Below are 20,443 nucleotides of genomic sequence, written 5' to 3' on the forward strand. Positions count from 1 at the left end.
GCGAAATCTTTCCATTGGCAAAACAACACACATTTACGTTTCACAAGAGCCAAATTAGTAGCATAAGTTATTTTCAATTGTTAAACATAGATCTACAATGCCTTCACAAAACCAAACCCTAAATAATGCAAGTTATAATTAGGTGATACCCAATCAATAGCTGGCACTCAAAGACAAACCCATATGGCAAAGGTCTAATTAGGTGATACCCAATCCCATTGAGGTAAAAAAAAAGATCCGGACGCTTTAGGTCTCAACTCTTTATTAAAACTCGCCCTCTCAACTACGGGGTGTGACTCTATGAGAAGTTACCATTAACGCTATAATCATGAGATCCTATATTAATTAGCCGGTACTAACCGGATTTTCAGGAGATGCGATAATTAATTCCATCGTCTTACAGTATAAAAGCTAATGATCGTAAAAACCAAGATACATATTCTTACACATTTTTACACAACTACTTTTGAGTTTTAAACAATTTCTTATATTCGCCTTTTTATTTAATTTACTAACTTGAGCGTCAGAGTGGCTATCATAATCGTCAATCACTTTACATTCTCTTTTTTGCAGAGTAACCAATTGTGACATAGCTTTGTTCACGTTCTCTTTCTTGTAGGGTGAGTAGTATTCAGTTCAAATCAGAAAAATTGACCGAACCGAATTAATTTAAAAATTCAGTTTGGTTTTTTATTAATTTCGGTTTGGTTTGATTTTTAATTTCAAAATTTTTTATTATTTCAGTTCGGTTCGATTTTGATCATAAAAAAATAAAAAAAACCGAACCGAACCAATTAGTGACAATAGTATATTATTTTCAATACTATAGAGATATTAAATCATATTAAGATTAAAATATTCCAATTAAATTTTAAAATACTAAAAATAAAGTGTAAAAAATAAAAAATATTAAAAATTCAAATAAATCAAACCAAATCGAATTAAACCGAATCAGACTGATTCAATTTAATTTGATTTTTAAATAAAATCGATTTGATTTTTATAAATACTAAAATTTTAATTTTAATTTATTCAATTCAATTTGATTTTGGCTCTATTGTTTACCTTGAGTAATTCTCCAGTGTGCACACATAGAGCAACGCTAAAATATTGCTTACATCTCTATACTGTTTAAAATTAATTAATTCAACGCTTGAATTAAAACTATAATTTGTTCATGATAATTAAACATAAATTAACTCATGTTTTATAAAAAAAATTAAAAGTAATTTCACTTATTACTCATTCTACTCTAAATTTTATCTTTTTTTTTTCAAAATGATAAATTTAACTCTCATATGAAAATATCTGTACACTTTATGAAAATTAAAAATAGATTTACCAAAACTTAAACAAAGTTGGCAAACATGGAACAAAGTCAATAATTAGTAACACAATTTCTTTTTTTTTTTCTTTTTTCTTTAATAAAATATGGCTATTTTCTGTTGAAATTCTATGATTTTTAATAAATTTAAGTAAATAAATCTTGATTTTAATTTAGATATCCAATGAAGTAAATCAAATAATACAATGATATAAATACGTCTACAGCCTATTATTTTTCATGATATTGTCGCATTTAATTCAATAAAGAGTAATTTTATTTATTTTTATAATCAATTTAATTCCCTTTTATTTTATGTTTTAAATAATTTTTTAAAATAATTAACGGATAAAATTTATTTTCTTTTTCTGAAATTGTCATTAAAAAATTTATTATATTACAATTTTCTTATTAAATATGATATCAAACAAATCTCATAACATATAAGCAGTAAATTAAAATTATTTCAAAATTATAAGACTGATTATACAATTGATGGATTTACAGGATTAGTTAAAGTAGTTAAGGATTTAGTGCCTCACACAGAACACTATAATTATGCTAAGTATATTTACACTAATTGAAAGAAAATACATAAAATTAAAGAATTCAAGAGGTTATTTTGAAAGAAAATACTCGCTTCTAGTTAGAAAATATGAATATAATAAAATATTAATTAATATTAGACCGATAAATTTAGCGTAATAGTAAATTAGTATAAGAGTGTGGCAATACTACATACAGATTTAATAGTATTGCATTACAATAATATGATATTTTGGGGCTATAACGAGATACTCCATAAATTCGATTGCTACACTATATTATTACAGCTACATGCTTGAATTTTGAGTTTTATAATTACTTGATACTATATGTTTTATAAATAAAGTTTTTTATTATTTAATTTATACGCTCGTTAAATTTATATGGGTCAAGATATAATTATAATTAAAAAATATTTAAAAAAATAAATATATTATATAAAATAATTATGAAGTTTAAATATATTTTATAAAAATATTTTTCAATAAAATGATTTTTTTTATTTTTTAATTTTGATTTAAAAAATAAAATATATTAATAAATTTATATATAGAAATTTAATAGGAACTTTATTAAAGCACTCCAAGGCTTAGCCTGGTGAAAAGTGCATCCTGTAGCCTTGAAAGGTCTAAGGTTCGACTCCTCCAACCCTTATGTCAAAAAAAAAAAAAAAAAAAACTATATTAAAGTCTAGAAAATATTTTTTTCATAAAAAATAAAGACTTTTTTAAAATAGTTTAATTTTTTCATCAATAAAATATTTTTTATTGATTGAAATGTTTTAGTGCTCAAAACATTAGAAAATATGAAAAATATTTTACTAACAAAAAACAAACAAAATCTTAAACTTTAATAATATTTTATGAATAAATTTAAATGGAAAGATGAAACCCTATTTTTAGTCATATAATTTATGGGCAAATCTCTAAATTTTAACAAAGATAATAAATTAATCTCTAATTTAAATTTTAATAATAAATAAGTCGTTAAATTTTATTTTCGTTTAACAAATTCATCATTCTATTAAGGAGAGTGACTATTTACATTAGTCTTTTTCTACTATAAATTTATTTTTTTGAAGGACAATGATGCCCTTATTTTCACTGACACTTGTCGTTGGATAGGTTCCATGACTCGGACAAAATTTGTAATCAAAGGCGTGGAGGAGACGGTGGAATTATGGCAAACAAAATCTCGATGAACCAGCTTAAGGAACCGCAAGAAAACAACGATAACAGGAATGTGAAATTCTTTGAAAACTTTTAAAATTTTTATCAGCTATATAGGCTCTATTTTGCCAGGCAGCAATTGGTGGAGTCTGTGTGATTCTAAGGAAAGAAAAGGCGGAGCAAGAATGTAGTTACAGGGAGGATCCTCTTCTTTGAATATGGGAATTACTTGGAAACGAGCATTGAATCCTTCACAAAGGGTAATTTTGACATCTCATAAATAATTAACGTTAACACGAATCACTTTGTTAATATAAATAAAATAAGACAATTGTTGTCCTGTGAGTCGTTTGCTCCTCCAAGGATGACGAAGCGGAGTAAGTTACGACACCTCCAGCATGTTGCCTTCTCATACAGCAATCTGGTCCAACCACCAACCCCAAAAGTACAACCAGAAGCAACCAAATCAAAGTAAACAAAAGCCAATCTTTTTTCAGTTTCAAGAACAAACACTCTCAGCGCGCTCTGGAAGCCCACATGCCCCGTATCAATATAGCCAGCTTAAACCCCGTATTTTCACACTCGAAAGAAGCTCGCATGCTTTATATTTTTACCCTTTATCTCTCCTTCTCCTCTCGTCTGGTTGTTCTCTGTTTGGTTTTTTGATTTTCTTTTCCCTTATCGGCTGGTGTTAATGGCGGAGAAAGATAAAGAGAGAGAAGCAGCAGCAGAGTTTTTCTCGGATGATGAAGATGCTGGTGAGAGTCTTAGTGGAGACTTAGAAGGGAACAAGGTAATTGATATTGGTGGTAGGAACAGCAGTACCAGCAGCGACGGAGAAGCGGCTGATAATGGTGATGAGTGTGGAACTTTCAACTCTCAGCAATGGCCGCAGAGTTTCAGGTAATTTTGGGGACGCAATTGGGTTTTTACTCTGGAAAGTATAAGATTTGCTTCATGTAAGACTCGCTGTTCTATATCTTTTGACAAGAAAAACTACATAAATAATCAAGAGGAAACATCATTTGAGTCTAGTTCAGAAAATCGGGAAATTGTTTTTTCGGAGAACAAGTAGATTGGCTGATGCAGGGGAATCCTTATTGCTTCCTATGCTGCAATTTCCCCCAATTGGAAATGCAAAGTGCAATTGCTATTCTAAATAATGTGCAACTTGGGATGCAATTGCTTTACAAGTTTCTTAGTTTTGAACAGAGAGTCTTGCATTGAAACTGCTATACTAAACAAATCTAGCTTGGAATGTTGGAGTATAATTCACTTAGCTGCTAGTGATGAAATATTTTGACTTAAATCAGTGCTTTTGAATCAGTTCCAGCCTAACAATTTGATTAGATCATTAAAATATATAGTGTGGAATTTACTTTTACATGTTATACTTGAAAACACATATGTCTTGATGCACTCTGAATTTGAATGACACGGTTTACCTTTGGTATTTTTGTGGCAGGGAAACTGTGGATTCTTTCTCAATCTCAGTGTATCCAAGCTTGGGATCTCTTGGACGTGGACAAAGCTACCTTCATTCAAGTTTTGAGAACTGTAGTAAGAGTTATTTAGAACAGGATGGGAAGTCTCCTTTACTGTCTGATCAAGAAAATGGTCGTCAGAAGGAAGAGTCGGTTAGGATTTCAGCAGCACATTTGTCATTCTCTAGAGGTTCCTTTGCCAGTGGCGAATTTCCCATTGCTCATGGATGTAGTGTAACACAAACTGTCTTCAATTGTAAGGCCATAATAGCATTTGAGTTTCTTTTAATTTCACTTTTTAAAAATGTTTGAAATTAGTCTTGCACCTTGTGGTTAAAGCTTACATGTTAACCTCATTTAAATTTTCTGATTTATCTTTACAATAAATTGCAGAGAAAAGTAGAAGAATAAAATAAACTGAAAGGTTGAACATTTTATTAGAATTCTCCTCTGGGCAATTTAATGAATATAATACATGTGTTATCTGCAGTTATTCTGTTATCTGGATTAATTATATGAAGTGGCATTATTTTGAAACAGTGGTTAATGTAATGGTCGGAGCTGCTCTTCTTTGTACACCTTCTACTGTGAAAGAAGCAGGCTGGGCGGGTTTGGTAGTACTAGCTTGTTTCGCATTTGTTTGTTGCTACACAGCTAACCTTATGAGACATTGCTTTGAAAGCAAAGAAGGTGTCCTGACCTACCCAGATATGGGTGAAGCTGCTTTCGGGAAATATGGACGTCTTGCTATATCAGTGAGTTTATTACAACTTCAACTGTTGTATATTTTTTTATCGCAACAATGTAGTATATGTCAGATAAATTTCGGACCTGAATATTCTAATAAATGTGTGTTGCACATCTTGAATCTTGGTTTGTGACTGGTTGCATTTTGCTCTCGGGTTGGTTAATTGAGCTTTGAGCTTCATTATTCTCATTTGTAGTTATTTTTAGGAGTTTCAAAAAATTGGTGAGTTTGAAAAATGAAAAGAAATGGTACATTTCTAAAAATTATATGTAGTTCATCTTTTTCTTTACTTTTTGCTGTTAAATATTTTGTATTTTCAGCTTTCTAATAGAATTTTTATTCTTGGATCTCAATGCAGATTATCCTCTATACGGAGTTATATGTAAGTGAAAAAAACAGATTGCAATTTTGCTTTCTTGTCCTATTCTAAGATGTTAATGAGTTATGATTTATGAATATATTGTTGGCGTTTCTTTCCATCTATGCAGTCATATTGTGTGGAATTTATTACTTTGGAGGGTGATAATCTTACCAGGCTATTTCCTGGAACGGCCTTGCATTGGGCTGGCTTTCATCTTGACTCCATGCACTTCTTTGGAATCTTAACCGCTCTTGTTGTTCTGCCGACTTTTTTGCTAAGGGATCTTCGTGTCATATCATACCTTTCAGGTTCTGCAAACTTTTTGTTTGAAGTTCCTTCAATGCATTAAACTATTGGAAGTGTGAGTGACTCAGTTCATAACTAATTCTTTATCTCACATCTGTTTTGCAGCTTGTGGTATTGTAGCGACAATTGTGATTGTTCTCTCAGTGCTTTTGCTTGGCACAGCAGGGGGTGTTGGTTTTCATCAAACCAGTCCCATGGTGAAGTGGAGAGGCCTTCCATTTGCTACTGGTGTGGCCGGGTTCTGTTATTCTGGGCACTCAGTTTTTCCAAATATCTATCAGTCAATGGCTGACAAAAGAAAATTTACGAAGGCAATAATAATATGGTACAAACTTAATTTCTGCTTTCGGTGCATATAATTTATTTGCCATTCTGATTCTTAAAACTTTCATTTTGTTTTTAAGCTATATCTTGTGCTTAATGCTTTATGGGGGTGTTGCGGTCATGGGATTTCTCATGTTCGGTGAAAATACACTATCTCAATTTACATTGAATATGCCACCACATGCCTTCTCTTCAAAAGTTGCCTTGTGGACTACAGTGAGTATGAGACCGGTTCCTTAGTTGAAGTTACTATAATCGGTTGTTCATGTAAGACTTGTTGAATAAAAATTATGCGGTTTCTGAGCTTGCATTTCTTGTTCTTTTGCAGGTTATCAACCCACTTACCAAATATCCTTTTGAAACTAATTGTTGCTTACAATACAACCTATGATATTTGAGCTTCAAATCGAGTCTTCCATACTAGTTTTTCATTTAGAAAAAGGAAGGGAAAAAATCAATAACAGAACTGAATAACAAATGAGAGATGTCCGGTTTACGTTTTGCGTTGCCTGTTGGTTTCACTTATGCAATTCTTTCATCTCTTTCATTAACGACGAACAAGTGTGCTCAGTGATGAACACTCCTGTTTACACTTGGCATTGCCTTTTGGTTTCATTTTATTGATTTCTTTTTTTCTCTTTCCTTAACAATGAACAAGTTTGCTCTATTGATGAACCCATTGGCCAGGAGCATAGAGGAGCTACTGCCAGTTAGAGTATCAACTAATTTTTTGTGCTTCATTTCTCTAAGAACAGGATTGGTCTTCTCAACTGTTTGTGTGGCTTTTCTTCTTCCCTTTTTTGGTAAATCTAAAAATTTTGCTTCATTGAAATGTCCACTACCTAGTTTCATCTCATATTCTCAGAAAAATGAGATATTGCTTCAGTAAACTGTACACCATTTTCTGTCATAGTGCCATAAACACACTAATAATTGAGGAATTCCTGCCTTTCCCTAAGCAAACAGTTCTAAATCTGTATAATTAGAAGAGGGAGTTCATTCTTTAGCTTTTAAACATCTGTATACTCTTTTTGGTTCTCATCATGTAGGATATCGTATGGATTTTAAGGAGGTTGTGCAACTGTATTGTCTTCTTCACTAACTTCTCATTTACTGAACTCTGGTGAAATCATGTTTTTGATTGCAGGTCTTGTGATGGCTTTAATTGGTTCTGTCCTCTGTCTGCTTGTGGTAAGCAAAAACATCTAAGAACAATCTTATGTGTGTGGTCCATGAATGGCTAAACAATGCATAGAAGCATGGTTCAAATCAGTGATCAAGATTCTACCATAATTTTCTTTTCTGATATATTATTTGCTAATTCAAAATCATTATTTATACACGTGCTTAACAATGGCGCATGTGGTAATTTCTCACAGATTCTGTGAATGAGTGTAGTGCTTTATGGCATCCTCTTACAAATGCCATTGATCCAATGTGGTAGGAATAATAACTCTAGATCCTGCAACAATTAGTAACCGCCACGGAATTGACTTGTCTTAAAAGAACATTAGCTATATAGTTCTGAAACTACAATAGAACCTGAATCATGCCTTATCCCAAGTAGATTTGAGCTATTTGATGTAAAAGCTGTTCGCAATGCAATCCCATTGCAAAGCATTTGCTAAATATCCATTTCGGGTTAAGTATTGTCTAAGCTGTCTTGGTGAAGTATTTTGCAGCATATTGCATTGGTGAATGAATCTTAACAAAATTTCAGACACTTAAATTGACTTGATGTATGGTCCATGGCCTGTATTTCTTCTCTTTTTGTGCTTTTTCATACATATATGGGGTTATCCAAGAAAACTTATGAGCTTCCTGTTTTTTCCTTTCCGATTTTGGTTCTGTTTCAGGCTGTAATAATACCACCATTGTGTTTTCTAAAGATCAAGGGGAGGAAAGCTACAAGGACACAGGCAAGCAGAAATTAACTTAATAGTATTTATATTTCAATTTGGGAAATAAGTACAAGTAAGCCCTTTATTTTCACTCAAGGGCCAAATAAGCCCAATTTAAAATTTTGAGCCAATTAAGTCCCTTGTATTTTTATTAAGGGCCAAATAAATTCTAACTTGATAAAATATTATTTTTTATAGTTTAAAACATAAAAAATTTAGTATTTTAATTATTATAAATTTTTTTAAAAATATATGGATTTAATAAATAATTTTTAAAATTATAAAAATAAAATTTTATTATATAAAAAATATTTTTATTATTAAAAAATAATATTATATTATTAAAAAAATAATATTATATTAGATGAGAGATTATTTGATCCTTGAGTAACAGTACAGAGGTTTAATTAGTCCAAAATTTTGAGTTGGATTTATTTGACTATTGAGTAAAAATATAAGGACTTAACTGGACTTATATCCTTTCAATAATAGTTATTTTCTTAGAAAATATTTTTCATGGAAAATGTGTTTCAAATAAAAGTTACTTTCTGTGAAATAAACAAAGATCTTATTTATTTTCCATTTGTTTTATGAGATTTTCTAAGAATGAGAATGAGAATGTAACAAATCCTAAAGTGAATCTAATAGTAATGGTTATCAGTTTTCTAGAGATCTTATTTATTTTATGAGATTTCTTTTCCATTTGCATATAATGAAAATATACATTTCTTAGTGAAGCATTTTTTTTTTCTTATTCCTTATTTGTGCAATATTGAAACTTTGAGCAGATTATATTGAGCTACACAATAGCTGCTTTGGGCATCAGTTGTGCAACCCTTGGAGCATACTCTTCAGTGTTGGATATTGTGAACCAATACTGAATTATCAGATGGCCTAAAATGAATAGTATTTTTATAAATGAAAGTTATACAACAATACTTACATAAAAAAAAGGAAGGAATTTGATTCTTGGGTATTTTTGTTTATTATTATTATTATTTGTATCCTTTTACTTTTAAACTGAAAAAATCGGTCGAATCGATTTAATTTATTTGTTCGATTTAGGATTTGGTCTAAATGAAAATTTTCCAGTTTGATTGAACTGACCGAAATCCATTAAAAATATTGTGTTTTGCTGATTTCCCTAAATTATTGATTGCATCCCAGTCTAGCCTAATTAGTATCAGCTCGCCAGTCCCTTTCACACTCATAGGTCATAACCTCTCTCTCCTTCTCGACTGTCCTCATGCCTCTCCCTTGCACCGCCTGCTGTACTGAACATATTTCCTCCATTTTCATTGATCAGGTGCAACCGCATTAAGTTCTCATTTTTGCCATTGTATAGCATCGATGGGTGATGATGATATCTGATATATCCAAGGCCTGAAATGTCTATTAGACCCATGAAGGCCCAATTATGCAGGGCCAATGGCTTGCGGTGAAATCAAATCCTGCAAGGAAATCGACCATTAATGCGGGCCCATGTCCTGTAGGCCTATAGGCCGATCTTAGGCCCATTACCTCCAATAGAAAAGGGTTCAAATGATGATTAAAGATACCCTGGAGATGCTCAGGTCAGCTCGGACTAATACAACAAGATCCTCCTGGAGGTTAGAAGGTTGAAGAAATAAGGATCGTGTCCCTTCAGCCGGCGATGCAAAAATAGCCGTCTGTTAACAATTAGAACCTCATACGGGTGGAAAACAAACAACTCAAAAATTATGAAACTTTCTAGAAACAAACAGAAAATAAAAGAATGGAAAAACAATCAACTCAAAACTATTTACAGAAAGAGAGATATGGGATTTGAAATTCAACCATGTTAGATGAACTTAGTTTTCTGTTTTGACATAAAGCTAAAAAATCTAAACATGAGAAACTTAAAATATAAATATTTTAGATCACTTCTCGATTTTGATAATCATGGTTTTAAGCCTATAAGGCCTTTAAAGATTTAGGAAAAAGTCTTTAAAAATACAATGGAACTCTATGTCTCAAACATGAGCCAATCTATCCAATCCTCATTCTCCCCTTTTTTTTTTTTTTTTTTTTTTTTTTTTTTAATTTTGTAACTATTTTTATTTTTTATTTGATTTCATATGGCATACATACCTCGTAAATATCTTTTTTAATATGTTTCATAGACTTAAAACTACGTAAAGTTTTCATCATCCAGTTTATCATTATCTCAACTGTGCATAGTCATAAAGATATTAAAATTAAAGGTTTACATCAATATTTTATATTCAATAATATTTAAAATTATATACATAAGCTGTAAGAGTTTAAAATATTTTAAATACTATTAAAAAATTAGTTAAAAATAGTTTTACTTTTAAAATTTTAATATGAATTAGTAAAAGATAATGAAAAAGTATATTTTAATTACTTGTATTTTAGATTTTTACATTTCAAAAATTAAAATAATTATTATTACAAGGTGTGAACTTTTTTACAGAATAAAATTACTAATATTATTAACTATGTTGATGTGGTATGCTGATGTTATCGCCGATATGCCAATATAACCACCATGTTAATAATTTTTATTTTATGATTAGTGCATAAGATTAAAAATAAAAATTCTTAAATTGTAAATAAAATAAAATTCCAACTCTAAAGTGTAAAAACTTTTAAAATGTATGAAAACAAAGGAGGCGAAGAGAGAGATATAATAAGATAAAGAAGGGGAAATGGCAAAGACAAGAGACTTTCTCCTTTCTTCCTCTCTCTCCTCTCTTGTGTCTTTTTATCTCCCTTTACTTCTTTGTCTGAATACCTCGTTTTTGTCTTTATCCAAATCTCTCTTCCTAATTTTCATCTATAGGAATTAAAGAAAAAATTGAGTAGAGAAACAACGTGAGATAAATATATATATATATATATTTTTTTAATTTTATCATACATTTTAAAATTTTTACACTTCTAGTATTAAAAGGTTGGAACTTTATTTTACTTATAATTCCATAATCTGTACTTTTAACATTTTGCGTTTAGATTATAAAATTGAAAGATGATTGATGTGATAACGATGTTAGAATATAAATCTAGTAATAATATTAACATACTATGTTAAACATGACAATGACATTGGTGTGCTAAGTTAGTATAGCTAACACTGTTATCAACTTTATCATCAAAGTGTTTGCGGTGTAAAAGTTTATACCTTGAAATAATAATGAAAATTATTTTAAAGTGTAAGAATGTGAAAGTACATATAATTAAAGTGTATTTTTTTTCAAAAATTAAAATACGCTAAATTTGATTTAAAATTAATTTTTATAATTTTTTAATCATTATGGAGGAAAAAATGATATAATTAACAAAAAAAAAAAAAAGAAAACACGGATTATTTTTTCAAAGAAAGAAGACATAATTGAATTTATCGGACATGATCAAGATAAAAATGTTTATTTCAAATGACTATTTTATTAAATAAATAAAACTTCAAAGATCATATTATAATTTACCATTAATTTTTATAAGCATGATTTTGAATACACGTTTGCTTTTTTTTTTTTCTTCAAACTTTAATTTAAATTAATAGTTAAATAATATATTTGTAAGTAGATTACAATCAAATCTTACTCAAATAGCTATGAAAAAGGGAGAGAAAGGTAAATTTTGAGAGAAAAATTTTTAGTTATTCCCTTAATTGGGATAATACATAATAGGTAACAAATAAAAATAATTTCATAATTATAGTCTAATTATAATCTAATTATATTATATAATTTAAACACCTAATTATGTACATAATCATCATAATTTAAAATATTTTTTATTAATAATTTTTCTGAATATGTTAAAAAAAATTTAAAATTAAAGATTTTTTTATCAAATAAAAGGAGGCTAAAATAAATAAATAAGGCCCATATTAGGCAATACAACTTACGAAAATTTCATATTTGCACTTGGCCTACTATACATTATACATTATATTTTTTTAGTTTGGATGAATTTAATTTTTTTAAAATAAAAAAATATTAAAATAAGTCCATCTCTTTTTTTTATTATTATTATTAAAAAACCGCTCATTTATTGTTGAATATGATTAGATATACGATACATCGGATTCAGACTAAGTATTTTCCGTGCTTTCAGATAATTTTTTCCCTGCAGCTTATGTTGAGACATACTTTACGGCTCCTGCAAGACAGCAAACGATAGTGCAGACACTTGGGATCCCCGTTAGCCGGTCGCTCCTCCAACGATAACGAGACGTAATAACTTACGACACCTCCTCCATGTTACCTTGTCATTTGCCAATCTGGCCCATCCATCCCCTCTAAACATACAGCCACAAACCACCAAAATCAATTCAGGAAAAGCCAATCTTTTTTCGGTTTTCGAGGATAAACATTCTCTGCACTCTGTGGAAGCTCACATGCCCATATAAAGATTGCTATCTTAAACGCCCTATTTCAACACTCGGGAGTGAGAAGCTTGCATACTTTATATATATATACCCTTTTTCTCTCCTCCTCTCGGCTGTTTGCACTCTGTTGTTGGGTTTCCTGATTTTTCTGTTCCTTTCTTCCCTGGTGTTAATGGCGGAGAAAGATACAGAGAGAGAAGCAGCAGCAGCAGAGTTTTTCTTTGATGATGAAGATGCTGGTGAGGATAGTAGTGGAGACTTGGAAGGGAATAAGATAATTGAGATTGGTGGTAGGAGCAGCAGTACCAGCAGCGACAGAGAAGCGGCTGATAATGGTGATGAGTGTGGAACTTTCTCCTCTCAGCAATGGCCGCAGAGTTTCAGGTAATTTTCGGGACGCAATTGGGTTCTTACTCTGAAAAGTATAAGATTTGCTTGATGTAAGACTCGCTGTTCTATATCTTTGGACAAGAAAAACTAGACAACTAATAAAGAGGAAACATTATTTGAGTCTAGTTCAGAACATGGGGAAATTGATTAAGGTCCGTTTGGGTTGAGGTTGAATGCTAAAGAAGTCTCGATTCTTTTTTTTTTTTTTTATTAAAGAAACAATATTTAATTGTTTTAGAGGTTTATGATTAAAATACAAGTTCAATACTAAATTGCACTCAGAGGCATTTAGTTGAAATCAGGGAGGAAATTGGTTCAACCCCTAATCCCCATCTCCCTTTCTTTGGCCAAAAAAAAAATTATTAAATCAATTTTTAATACCTTAATAAGAGTTATTTGAACTCCACAATAATCATAAATAGATCCTAAGACTAGTTTAAGAAGTTAGAAGATTGATTGAGGCTATACTATCACTGGAGAGTATTAGTCTAGCTAGCAATAATAGATAATTATCACTTGTTTTTTCAGAAACCAAGTAGATTGGCTGATGCAGGGAAGTCCTTACTGTTTCCTATGCTGCAATTTCCCCCAACTGGAAATACAAAGTCTGTGTATTAAATAATGTGTAATTAGGGGATGTGCGATTGCTGTACAAGTTTCTCTGTTTGGAACAGAGAGTCATGCAGTGAAACTGCTAACTATACTAAATAAGTCTAACTTGGAATGTTGGAGTACAAATCAAGCTACTTGGCTGCTAGTGATGAAATATTTTGACCCTTAAATCTGTGTTTCTGAATCATTCCAGCCTTAGAATCTGAGTAGTTCACAGAAATACATAGTATGAAATTTATTTTGTATATGTTATGCTTGAAGGCACATATATATTAATGCAAACTCTGAATTTGAATGACATGGTTTAACTTTGGTATTTTTGTGGCAGGGAAACAGTGGATTCTTACTCAATCACAATGTCTCCAAGCTTTGGGTTTCTTGGACGTGCACAAAGCAACCATTATTCAAGTCTTGAAAACTTAAGTAAGAGTTATTTAGAACAGGAGGGAAAGTCTCCTTTATTGTCTGATCAAGAAAATGGTTGGCAGAAGGAAGACTCGGGTAGGATTTCAGCAGCACACTTGTCTTTCTCAAAAGGTTCCTTTGCCAGTGGCGAATTACCCATTGCCCATGGATGTAGTTTAACGCAAACTGTCTTCAATTGTAAGGCCATAATAGCATTTGATTTCTTTTGATTTTGTGGCTAAATCTTACATTTTAACCTCATTTAAGTTTTCTGTTTTATTTTTACAATAAAAATGCAGAAAAAAATGGAAAAATAAAATAAATTGAAAGGTTGAACATTTTTAGGCAATTTAATGAATAGAATTCTTGTGTTATCTGCAGTTATTCCATTACCTGAAATTTTTTTGGTACCTCCCATTGGATTAATTTTATGTAGTGGCATTGTTTTGAAACAGCGGTTAATGTAATGGTCGGAGTTGGTCTTCTTTCAACACCTTCTACTGTGAAAGAAGCAGGCTGGGCAAGTTTGGTAGTACTAGCTTGTTTTGCATTTGTTTGTTGTTACACAGCTAACCTTATGAGACATTGCTTCGAAAGCAAAGAAGGCGTTGTGACCTACCCAGATATAGGGGAAGCTGCTTTTGGGAAATATGGACGTCTTGCTATATCTGTGAGTTTATTGCAAGTTCAACTGTCGTATATTTGTTTGTCGTAACAATGAAATATTTTTCAGATAAATTTGGGACTTGGATATCCTAATAAGTGTATGTATCTTGAATCTTGGTTTGGTTAGTTGAGCTTTGAGCATCCCTAAAACTGATGGATAATTTACAATATCATTATTCTCATATGTAGTATTCAAAAAATTGGTGATTTTGAAAAATAAAAAGAAATGTCACATTTCTAAAATTGTATAGTTCATCTTTTTCTTTACTTTTTGCTGTTAAATATTTTGTGTTTTCATCTTTCTAATAGAATTTATTGTTGGATCTCAATGCAGATCATTCTGTATTTGGAGTTATATGTAAGTGAAAAAATGAATTCTGATTTTACTTTTAAGTCCTATTCTAAGATATTAATGAGTTATGAATGTTGGTGGCATTGCTTCCCACCTACACAGGCATACTGTGTGGAATTTATCACTCTGGAGGGTGATAACCTTACCAGGCTATTTCCTGGAACGTCATTGCAATGGGCCGGCTTTCATCTTGACTCGATGCACTTCTTTGGAATCTTAACTGCTCTTATTGTTCTGCCAACTGTGTGGCTAAGGGATCTTCGTGTCATATCATACCTTTCAGGTTCTGCAAACTTTTTGTTTGAAGTTCCTTCACTGCATGAACTATTGAAAGTTTGATTGACTCGGTTCATAACTAATTCTTTATTTCACTTCTGTTTTGCAGCTGGTGGGGTTGTAGCAACAATCATGATTGTTCTTTGTGTGCTTTTGCTTGGTACAGCAGGGGGTGTTGGGTTTCATCAAACTAGTCCAGTGGTAAAGTGGAGTGGCATTCCATTTGCTATTGGTGTGTATGGATTCTGTTATTCTGGGCACTCAGTTTTTCCTAATATCTATCAATCAATGGCAGATAAAAGAAAATTTACCAAGGCAACAATAATATGGTACGAAACTTAGTTTCTGCTTTGGTGCATATAATTTAGTTGCCATTCTAGTACTGAAAACTTTCTTTTTGTTTTTAAGCTTCATCTTCTGCTTAATGCTTTATGGGGGCGTTGCAGTCATGGGATTTCTCATGTTTGGTGAAGATACGCTATCTCAAATAACATTGAATATGCCACCACATGCCGTTACTTCAAAAGTTGCCTTGTGGACTACAGTGAGTATGAGATCAGTTCCTTAGTTGGAGTTACTACAATCGGTTGTTCATGTAAGAATTGTTCAGTAAAATTTTGTGGTTTCTGAGCTTATATTTCTTGTTCTTTTGCAGGTTATCAACCCACTTACTAAATATCCTTTTGAAACTAATTGCTGCTAACAATACAAGCAGCAGATACGATTGTCTGATATGCCTATGATATTTGAGCTTAAAATTGAGTCTTCCATACTGGTTTTTCATTTTAAAAAAAGGTAGGGAAAAAAATCAATGGAAGAACTGAATTACATAATGAGAGGTCACTGTTTACACTTTGCATAGCCTGCTGGTTTCATTCGTTAAAAAAAGAGTGCTCTGTGATGAACTGTCCTGTTTACACTTGCCATTGCCTTTTGGTTTCATTTTATTCATTTCTTTTTTTTTTTTTCTCTTTCCTTAACAACGAACAAGTATGCTCTGTTGATGAACCCATTGGCCAGGAGCATAGAGGAGCTACTGCCAGTTGGAGTATCAAATAGTTTTTGGTGCTTCGTTTTTCTAAGAACAGGATTGGTCTTCTCATCTGTTTGTGTGGCTTTTCTTCTTCCCTTTTTCGGTAAGTCTTAGAATTTTGCTTCAGTGAAATGTCTACTTAGTTTCATCTCACATTCTCAGAACAATGAAATCTGGCAGATATGTCAGATCACAGAATGTTAAATTGTTTAAATCTCACTTAGAATTCAGATGCTTTCTGCTGCTTGAGATTTGACAGTTGAGATTTACCCAAGCTATCCCTCTCTCTCTCCTCCCCCCCCCCCCCCTCTTTTGGCAAAGCAGTCATAATACCATAAGCACACTAACGATTCAGGAATGCCCGCCTTTCCATAAGCAACAGCTTTGTATCTGTACAATTAGAAAGGGAGTTAGGACACAAGTCACACAATTCCATGAGGGATTTGCAAGGTTACTGATGCCGTCCTGATCTCTTCTGTGGATATAATCGTTGGGAATGGATATGAAAAATAAGAGAATACAGGTAGTTGGTTGTGGATAACCTTTTCAATGCTAAAGTCAGTAATGGATCTCAAGAAATCTCTGTCTCAAGGTTAAGATGATAGATAGATATAGCGTACCTGGGGGTGCCCTCTACATAACCTGTGTTAGTTGAATCCTTTTAGGACTAGGAGTTCCCTTGTTCATGTGGACATTTGGTCTGCATGGGATTTGATGTCCAAGTGATCAATACGATGTAGGACTCTACCTTGGGTTCGGACATTTGTGCCTGATATGTATTCCTTCAGGTCGGGTTGTCTAGGATGGACCCGCATAAGCCATTACGTCCGCTTTATTTGGGAGCGTGTTTTGAGGGTTCAGTCTTTTGGACAGGAACCCTTTCAGATTCGCGTGATTATCCAGAAGCATAATGTAAGGGTTCGGTCTCGTGGACCAGACCCCATAAGTTGCGCTTTATTCAGAATCATGTCTTGGGGTTCAGTCCTTTGGGCTGGATCCCTTAAGAGGCGTTTTCCATGATTCTTGATCCAGTTTGGTGGACTTGACCCGAGGGGTCCTTTTGTGTTCAGGTTCAGATATCCGGATGGAAATTGATACTGGGTTATATGAGTTACCTCTAATTCAGTCAACTTATGAGTACTATACAGTCGCTGTGACCTTCTCTATTTTAAATTACTAATGTTAATGCCTCACTGAATTAATCCACATTTTGAGCTCTTAAACATCTGTATACTCTTTTTGGTCCTCAGCTTGTAGGACATATTACGGATTGTAAGGAGGTTGTACAATTGTAACTATACATTTATCCCTTGTCGTTTTCACCAACTCCTTATGCTATCGAAAATGATTGAACTCTGATGAAATCATATTCTTGATTGCAGGTCTTGTGATGGCTTTAATTGGTTCTGTCCTCTGTCTGCTTGTGGTAAGCAAAAAAATGAATGGAATCAAGATTCTACTGTAATTTTCTTTTCTGAAATATGATTTACTAATTCAAAATTGTTATTTATGCACATGCTTGTTTAGCAACAATATCACAATGGTGCATGAAATAATTTCTCACAGATTCTATGAATTGAGTGTAGTGTGTAATATGATGCTCACGGTTTTAAATTACGGTTGCGAGTAACGGAAACAGATGGCTATAATATAACGATAACGGTTTGGTGCTATGTAAATTTTTTAAAAGTATTTGCAAAGTTCATAAAATGACATGATATTGATTAGATTTAGTTTAGAACAATGTATACAAATGTATAATAAATATAAATATATCAAATATAGATTATTTAACTTAAATTAAAAAGTATATAGTTTAAAATAAGAAAAATCAACACAAAGTTTATAGATTGAGTAAACTAATAGCTCAAAAATCAAAATACAATTTAAACTTAAAACTAACACTTTAATCTACAAAAATTTAGGGAAAAAAAACTACTTATAATTTAAGTATAAAAAATTTAATAACTTTTTAGAGGAAATAAGCTTGAAAGTGCATTAGTTCATGATGAATCAAGTTTATATGAAAAATATGTGAAAAAAATTGAAATTTGAAAGAGAAAAGGAAGGGAAAACTTAAAAAATATTATTTTTGAAGCGGCTGAAAAATGTAGAAAGTGTAGAAATTGATAAGAATGATAATACGGACAGAAGATAAAAAATATAAAAGAATTTCAATTATTGATAACGGCCATTACCCTTACTTTACGGTTGGTAACGACCGTTATGCCTACAACTCAAGGTGCTGTTGTATATCGGGTAATAGCCCCCAAAACCTATTACATAACAGCCGTTAGTTTTTTAAAATCATGATGATGCTCTTACAAATGCCATTGACCCATGCTGTAGAAATAATAAATCCTATTGCTCTGCACTTCTGCATTTGATAGCTATTCAGGAAAACTGATTTTTTTTTTTTCCCCTCTCAAATCTTCCTGATGCAGGCAGTAATAATGCCATCATTATGTTTTTTAAAGATCAAGGGAAAGAAAGCTACAAGGACACAGGCAAGCAGACATCAACTTAATAGTATTTATATTAAATTTGTTATGTTATATCTTCTATGCTTGTTACGATGTTACTAATCCTGGATTGTAACCAATGCCATCTAGTGGGAAGACAAAAGAACCACAATGCATAATTGGTGGAAGCAAAAAAATCTCACCAAGTTTCTGTTTGTTTCATCAAAATATTTTTTAAAAAAATATTTTATACATCTGTTTGACATTTGAACACTTGAAAAAATTGGTCAATAAAATATTTTTTCAGTCAAAAGAAAATTTTAAGTCATGTTGAAGGAAAATGACTTTCTCTTTAAGGAGATGAAGTTATTTTCTAGACTTTTTATACGAAATGTATCGATAAATAATCTCATAGAAAATAAATAGACTTTTTATATATCATTTATTTTCCATTTGCATATAATCAAAATATAAATTTCTGAGTAAAGCATTTGTTTCTTATTCTTTGTTTGTCGAATATTGAAACTTTGAGCAGATTATATTGAGCTCCACAATAGCTGCTTTGGGCATCATCTGTGCAATCCTTGGAGCATACTCTTCATTGTTGGATATTGTGAAGCAATACTGAAGTATCGGATGGCTTAATATGAAAAGTTTCATGATAAATTGGGAAATTTTGATTGTATGAATGTGGAAGCTCATTACTCTGTTCTTATATGAATTTAGGAGTTGCAATCAGCAAAATTCATATGGTAGCTCTAACCAAGCTCAAGTTATACAACAATAAAAAAAATTTTATAAAAAAAAAAAAAAAAAATTTCTTGTAAAGGTCAGGTAATCAAAATTATTATACTTGTTTAACACTAAAAAAGTAAAAGGTTAGGTAATCGAAATTAGCTTCCTGATTTTTTTTATTAATTTTCAAAATTATAAAACAAAATAAAACCACTTTAACCAATAAATGAATATTTAAATCATTGATTTTATACTGTGGATTTTATAACCAAGGAATTATTTTTTCTCTTTAAAAAAAAGAAAAATTAATAGTTTTAACGCCAATTTTAAATTTTAAACTAAAATATTATTTGTTAAATATATTATTAATTTTAAAGAATTATTATTATTATTATTAAGATATTTGTTTATTCAGACCATCCTTGAATAATTATACGATCAATATCTTCCAACATATGAAGATTTTCTAACCATATTGATCGCTAATATTTTATAAAGCATGTAAATGAAAAAACAAAAAAAATTAAGAAATTAAATTAATTTATTTTAATTTTATTATTTATTACATCATTTTATTTTAGAAATAATGATAAAAAAATATTTAACAATTACAATTTAAACAAATATACCCAAACAATAAAAATTAATTAATATATTATAAATTAATCCCTAAATTTATTTATATTTTACTATTAAATTTAACAGTTAAATTTAATGAAAATATCACATTAATTTAAAGAAAATATCACATAATCATTTTAGTCGATACAAAAAATTAATATTTTAATATAATCTAAATATATGATTGTTAAATTTTTATACTCTCAATTTATTTTTAATAAATATAATCCAAATTAGTTTTTAAATTTTTTAATTTTTAATTTTGATTTAATTTAGTTATAATTTTGAATGGTATATTTCTAAGAGCCGATAATTTTTTTTTTTTTTGCATTTATAAGTGTAATTTTTTA

General features: G+C 31.0%; 2 protein-coding genes across 2 annotated transcripts; both read left to right on the top strand.

Annotated features, from left to right (window-relative positions):
* The first annotated feature begins 3,196 nt into the window (after positions 1-3,196).
* Positions 3,197-9,227, top strand: LOC110620596 (amino acid transporter AVT1A). Its single transcript, XM_021764395.2, has 12 exons — positions 3,197-3,942; positions 4,505-4,779; positions 5,064-5,278; positions 5,630-5,653; positions 5,760-5,940; positions 6,044-6,263; positions 6,343-6,478; positions 6,591-6,610; positions 6,920-7,065; positions 7,410-7,453; positions 8,119-8,181; positions 8,952-9,227. The coding sequence occupies exons 1-12, from the start codon at positions 3,734-3,736 to the stop codon at positions 9,042-9,044; spliced, it is 1,626 nt and encodes a 541-aa protein (XP_021620087.1). The 5' UTR covers positions 3,197-3,733; the 3' UTR covers positions 9,045-9,227.
* Positions 9,228-12,289: 3,062 nt separating this feature from the next.
* LOC110621385 (amino acid transporter AVT1A) lies at positions 12,290-19,499 on the top strand. Its single transcript, XM_021765665.2, has 12 exons — positions 12,290-12,925; positions 13,872-14,146; positions 14,404-14,618; positions 14,949-14,972; positions 15,069-15,249; positions 15,352-15,571; positions 15,651-15,786; positions 15,898-15,917; positions 16,233-16,378; positions 17,658-17,701; positions 18,720-18,782; positions 19,273-19,499. The coding sequence occupies exons 1-12, from the start codon at positions 12,714-12,716 to the stop codon at positions 19,363-19,365; spliced, it is 1,629 nt and encodes a 542-aa protein (XP_021621357.1). The 5' UTR covers positions 12,290-12,713; the 3' UTR covers positions 19,366-19,499.
* Positions 19,500-20,443: the final 944 nt, after the last annotated feature.

The sequence above is a fragment of the Manihot esculenta genome, chromosome 8, assembly GCF_001659605.2.
Source record: "Manihot esculenta cultivar AM560-2 chromosome 8, M.esculenta_v8, whole genome shotgun sequence".
NCBI lineage: Eukaryota > Viridiplantae > Streptophyta > Magnoliopsida > Malpighiales > Euphorbiaceae > Manihot > Manihot esculenta.

Bases quoted from the DNA above. Each gene is read 5' to 3' on its own strand.
- LOC110620596 (XM_021764395.2), top strand. From the start codon at position 3,734: ATGGCGGAGAAAGATAAAGAGAGAGAAGCAGCAGCAGAGTTTTTCTCG. The intron at 5,279-5,629 runs GTGAGTTTATTA...ATCTCAATGCAG, and splicing joins ATGGACGTCTTGCTATATCA to ATTATCCTCTATACGGAGTT. The intron at 6,479-6,590 runs GTGAGTATGAGA...GTTCTTTTGCAG, and splicing joins AAGTTGCCTTGTGGACTACA to GTTATCAACCCACTTACCAA.
- LOC110621385 (XM_021765665.2), top strand. From the start codon at position 12,714: ATGGCGGAGAAAGATACAGAGAGAGAAGCAGCAGCAGCAGAGTTTTTC. The intron at 15,918-16,232 runs ATATCCTTTTGA...AACAACGAACAA, and splicing joins GTTATCAACCCACTTACTAA to GTATGCTCTGTTGATGAACC. The intron at 17,702-18,719 runs GTAAGCAAAAAA...TTCCTGATGCAG, and splicing joins CTGTCCTCTGTCTGCTTGTG to GCAGTAATAATGCCATCATT.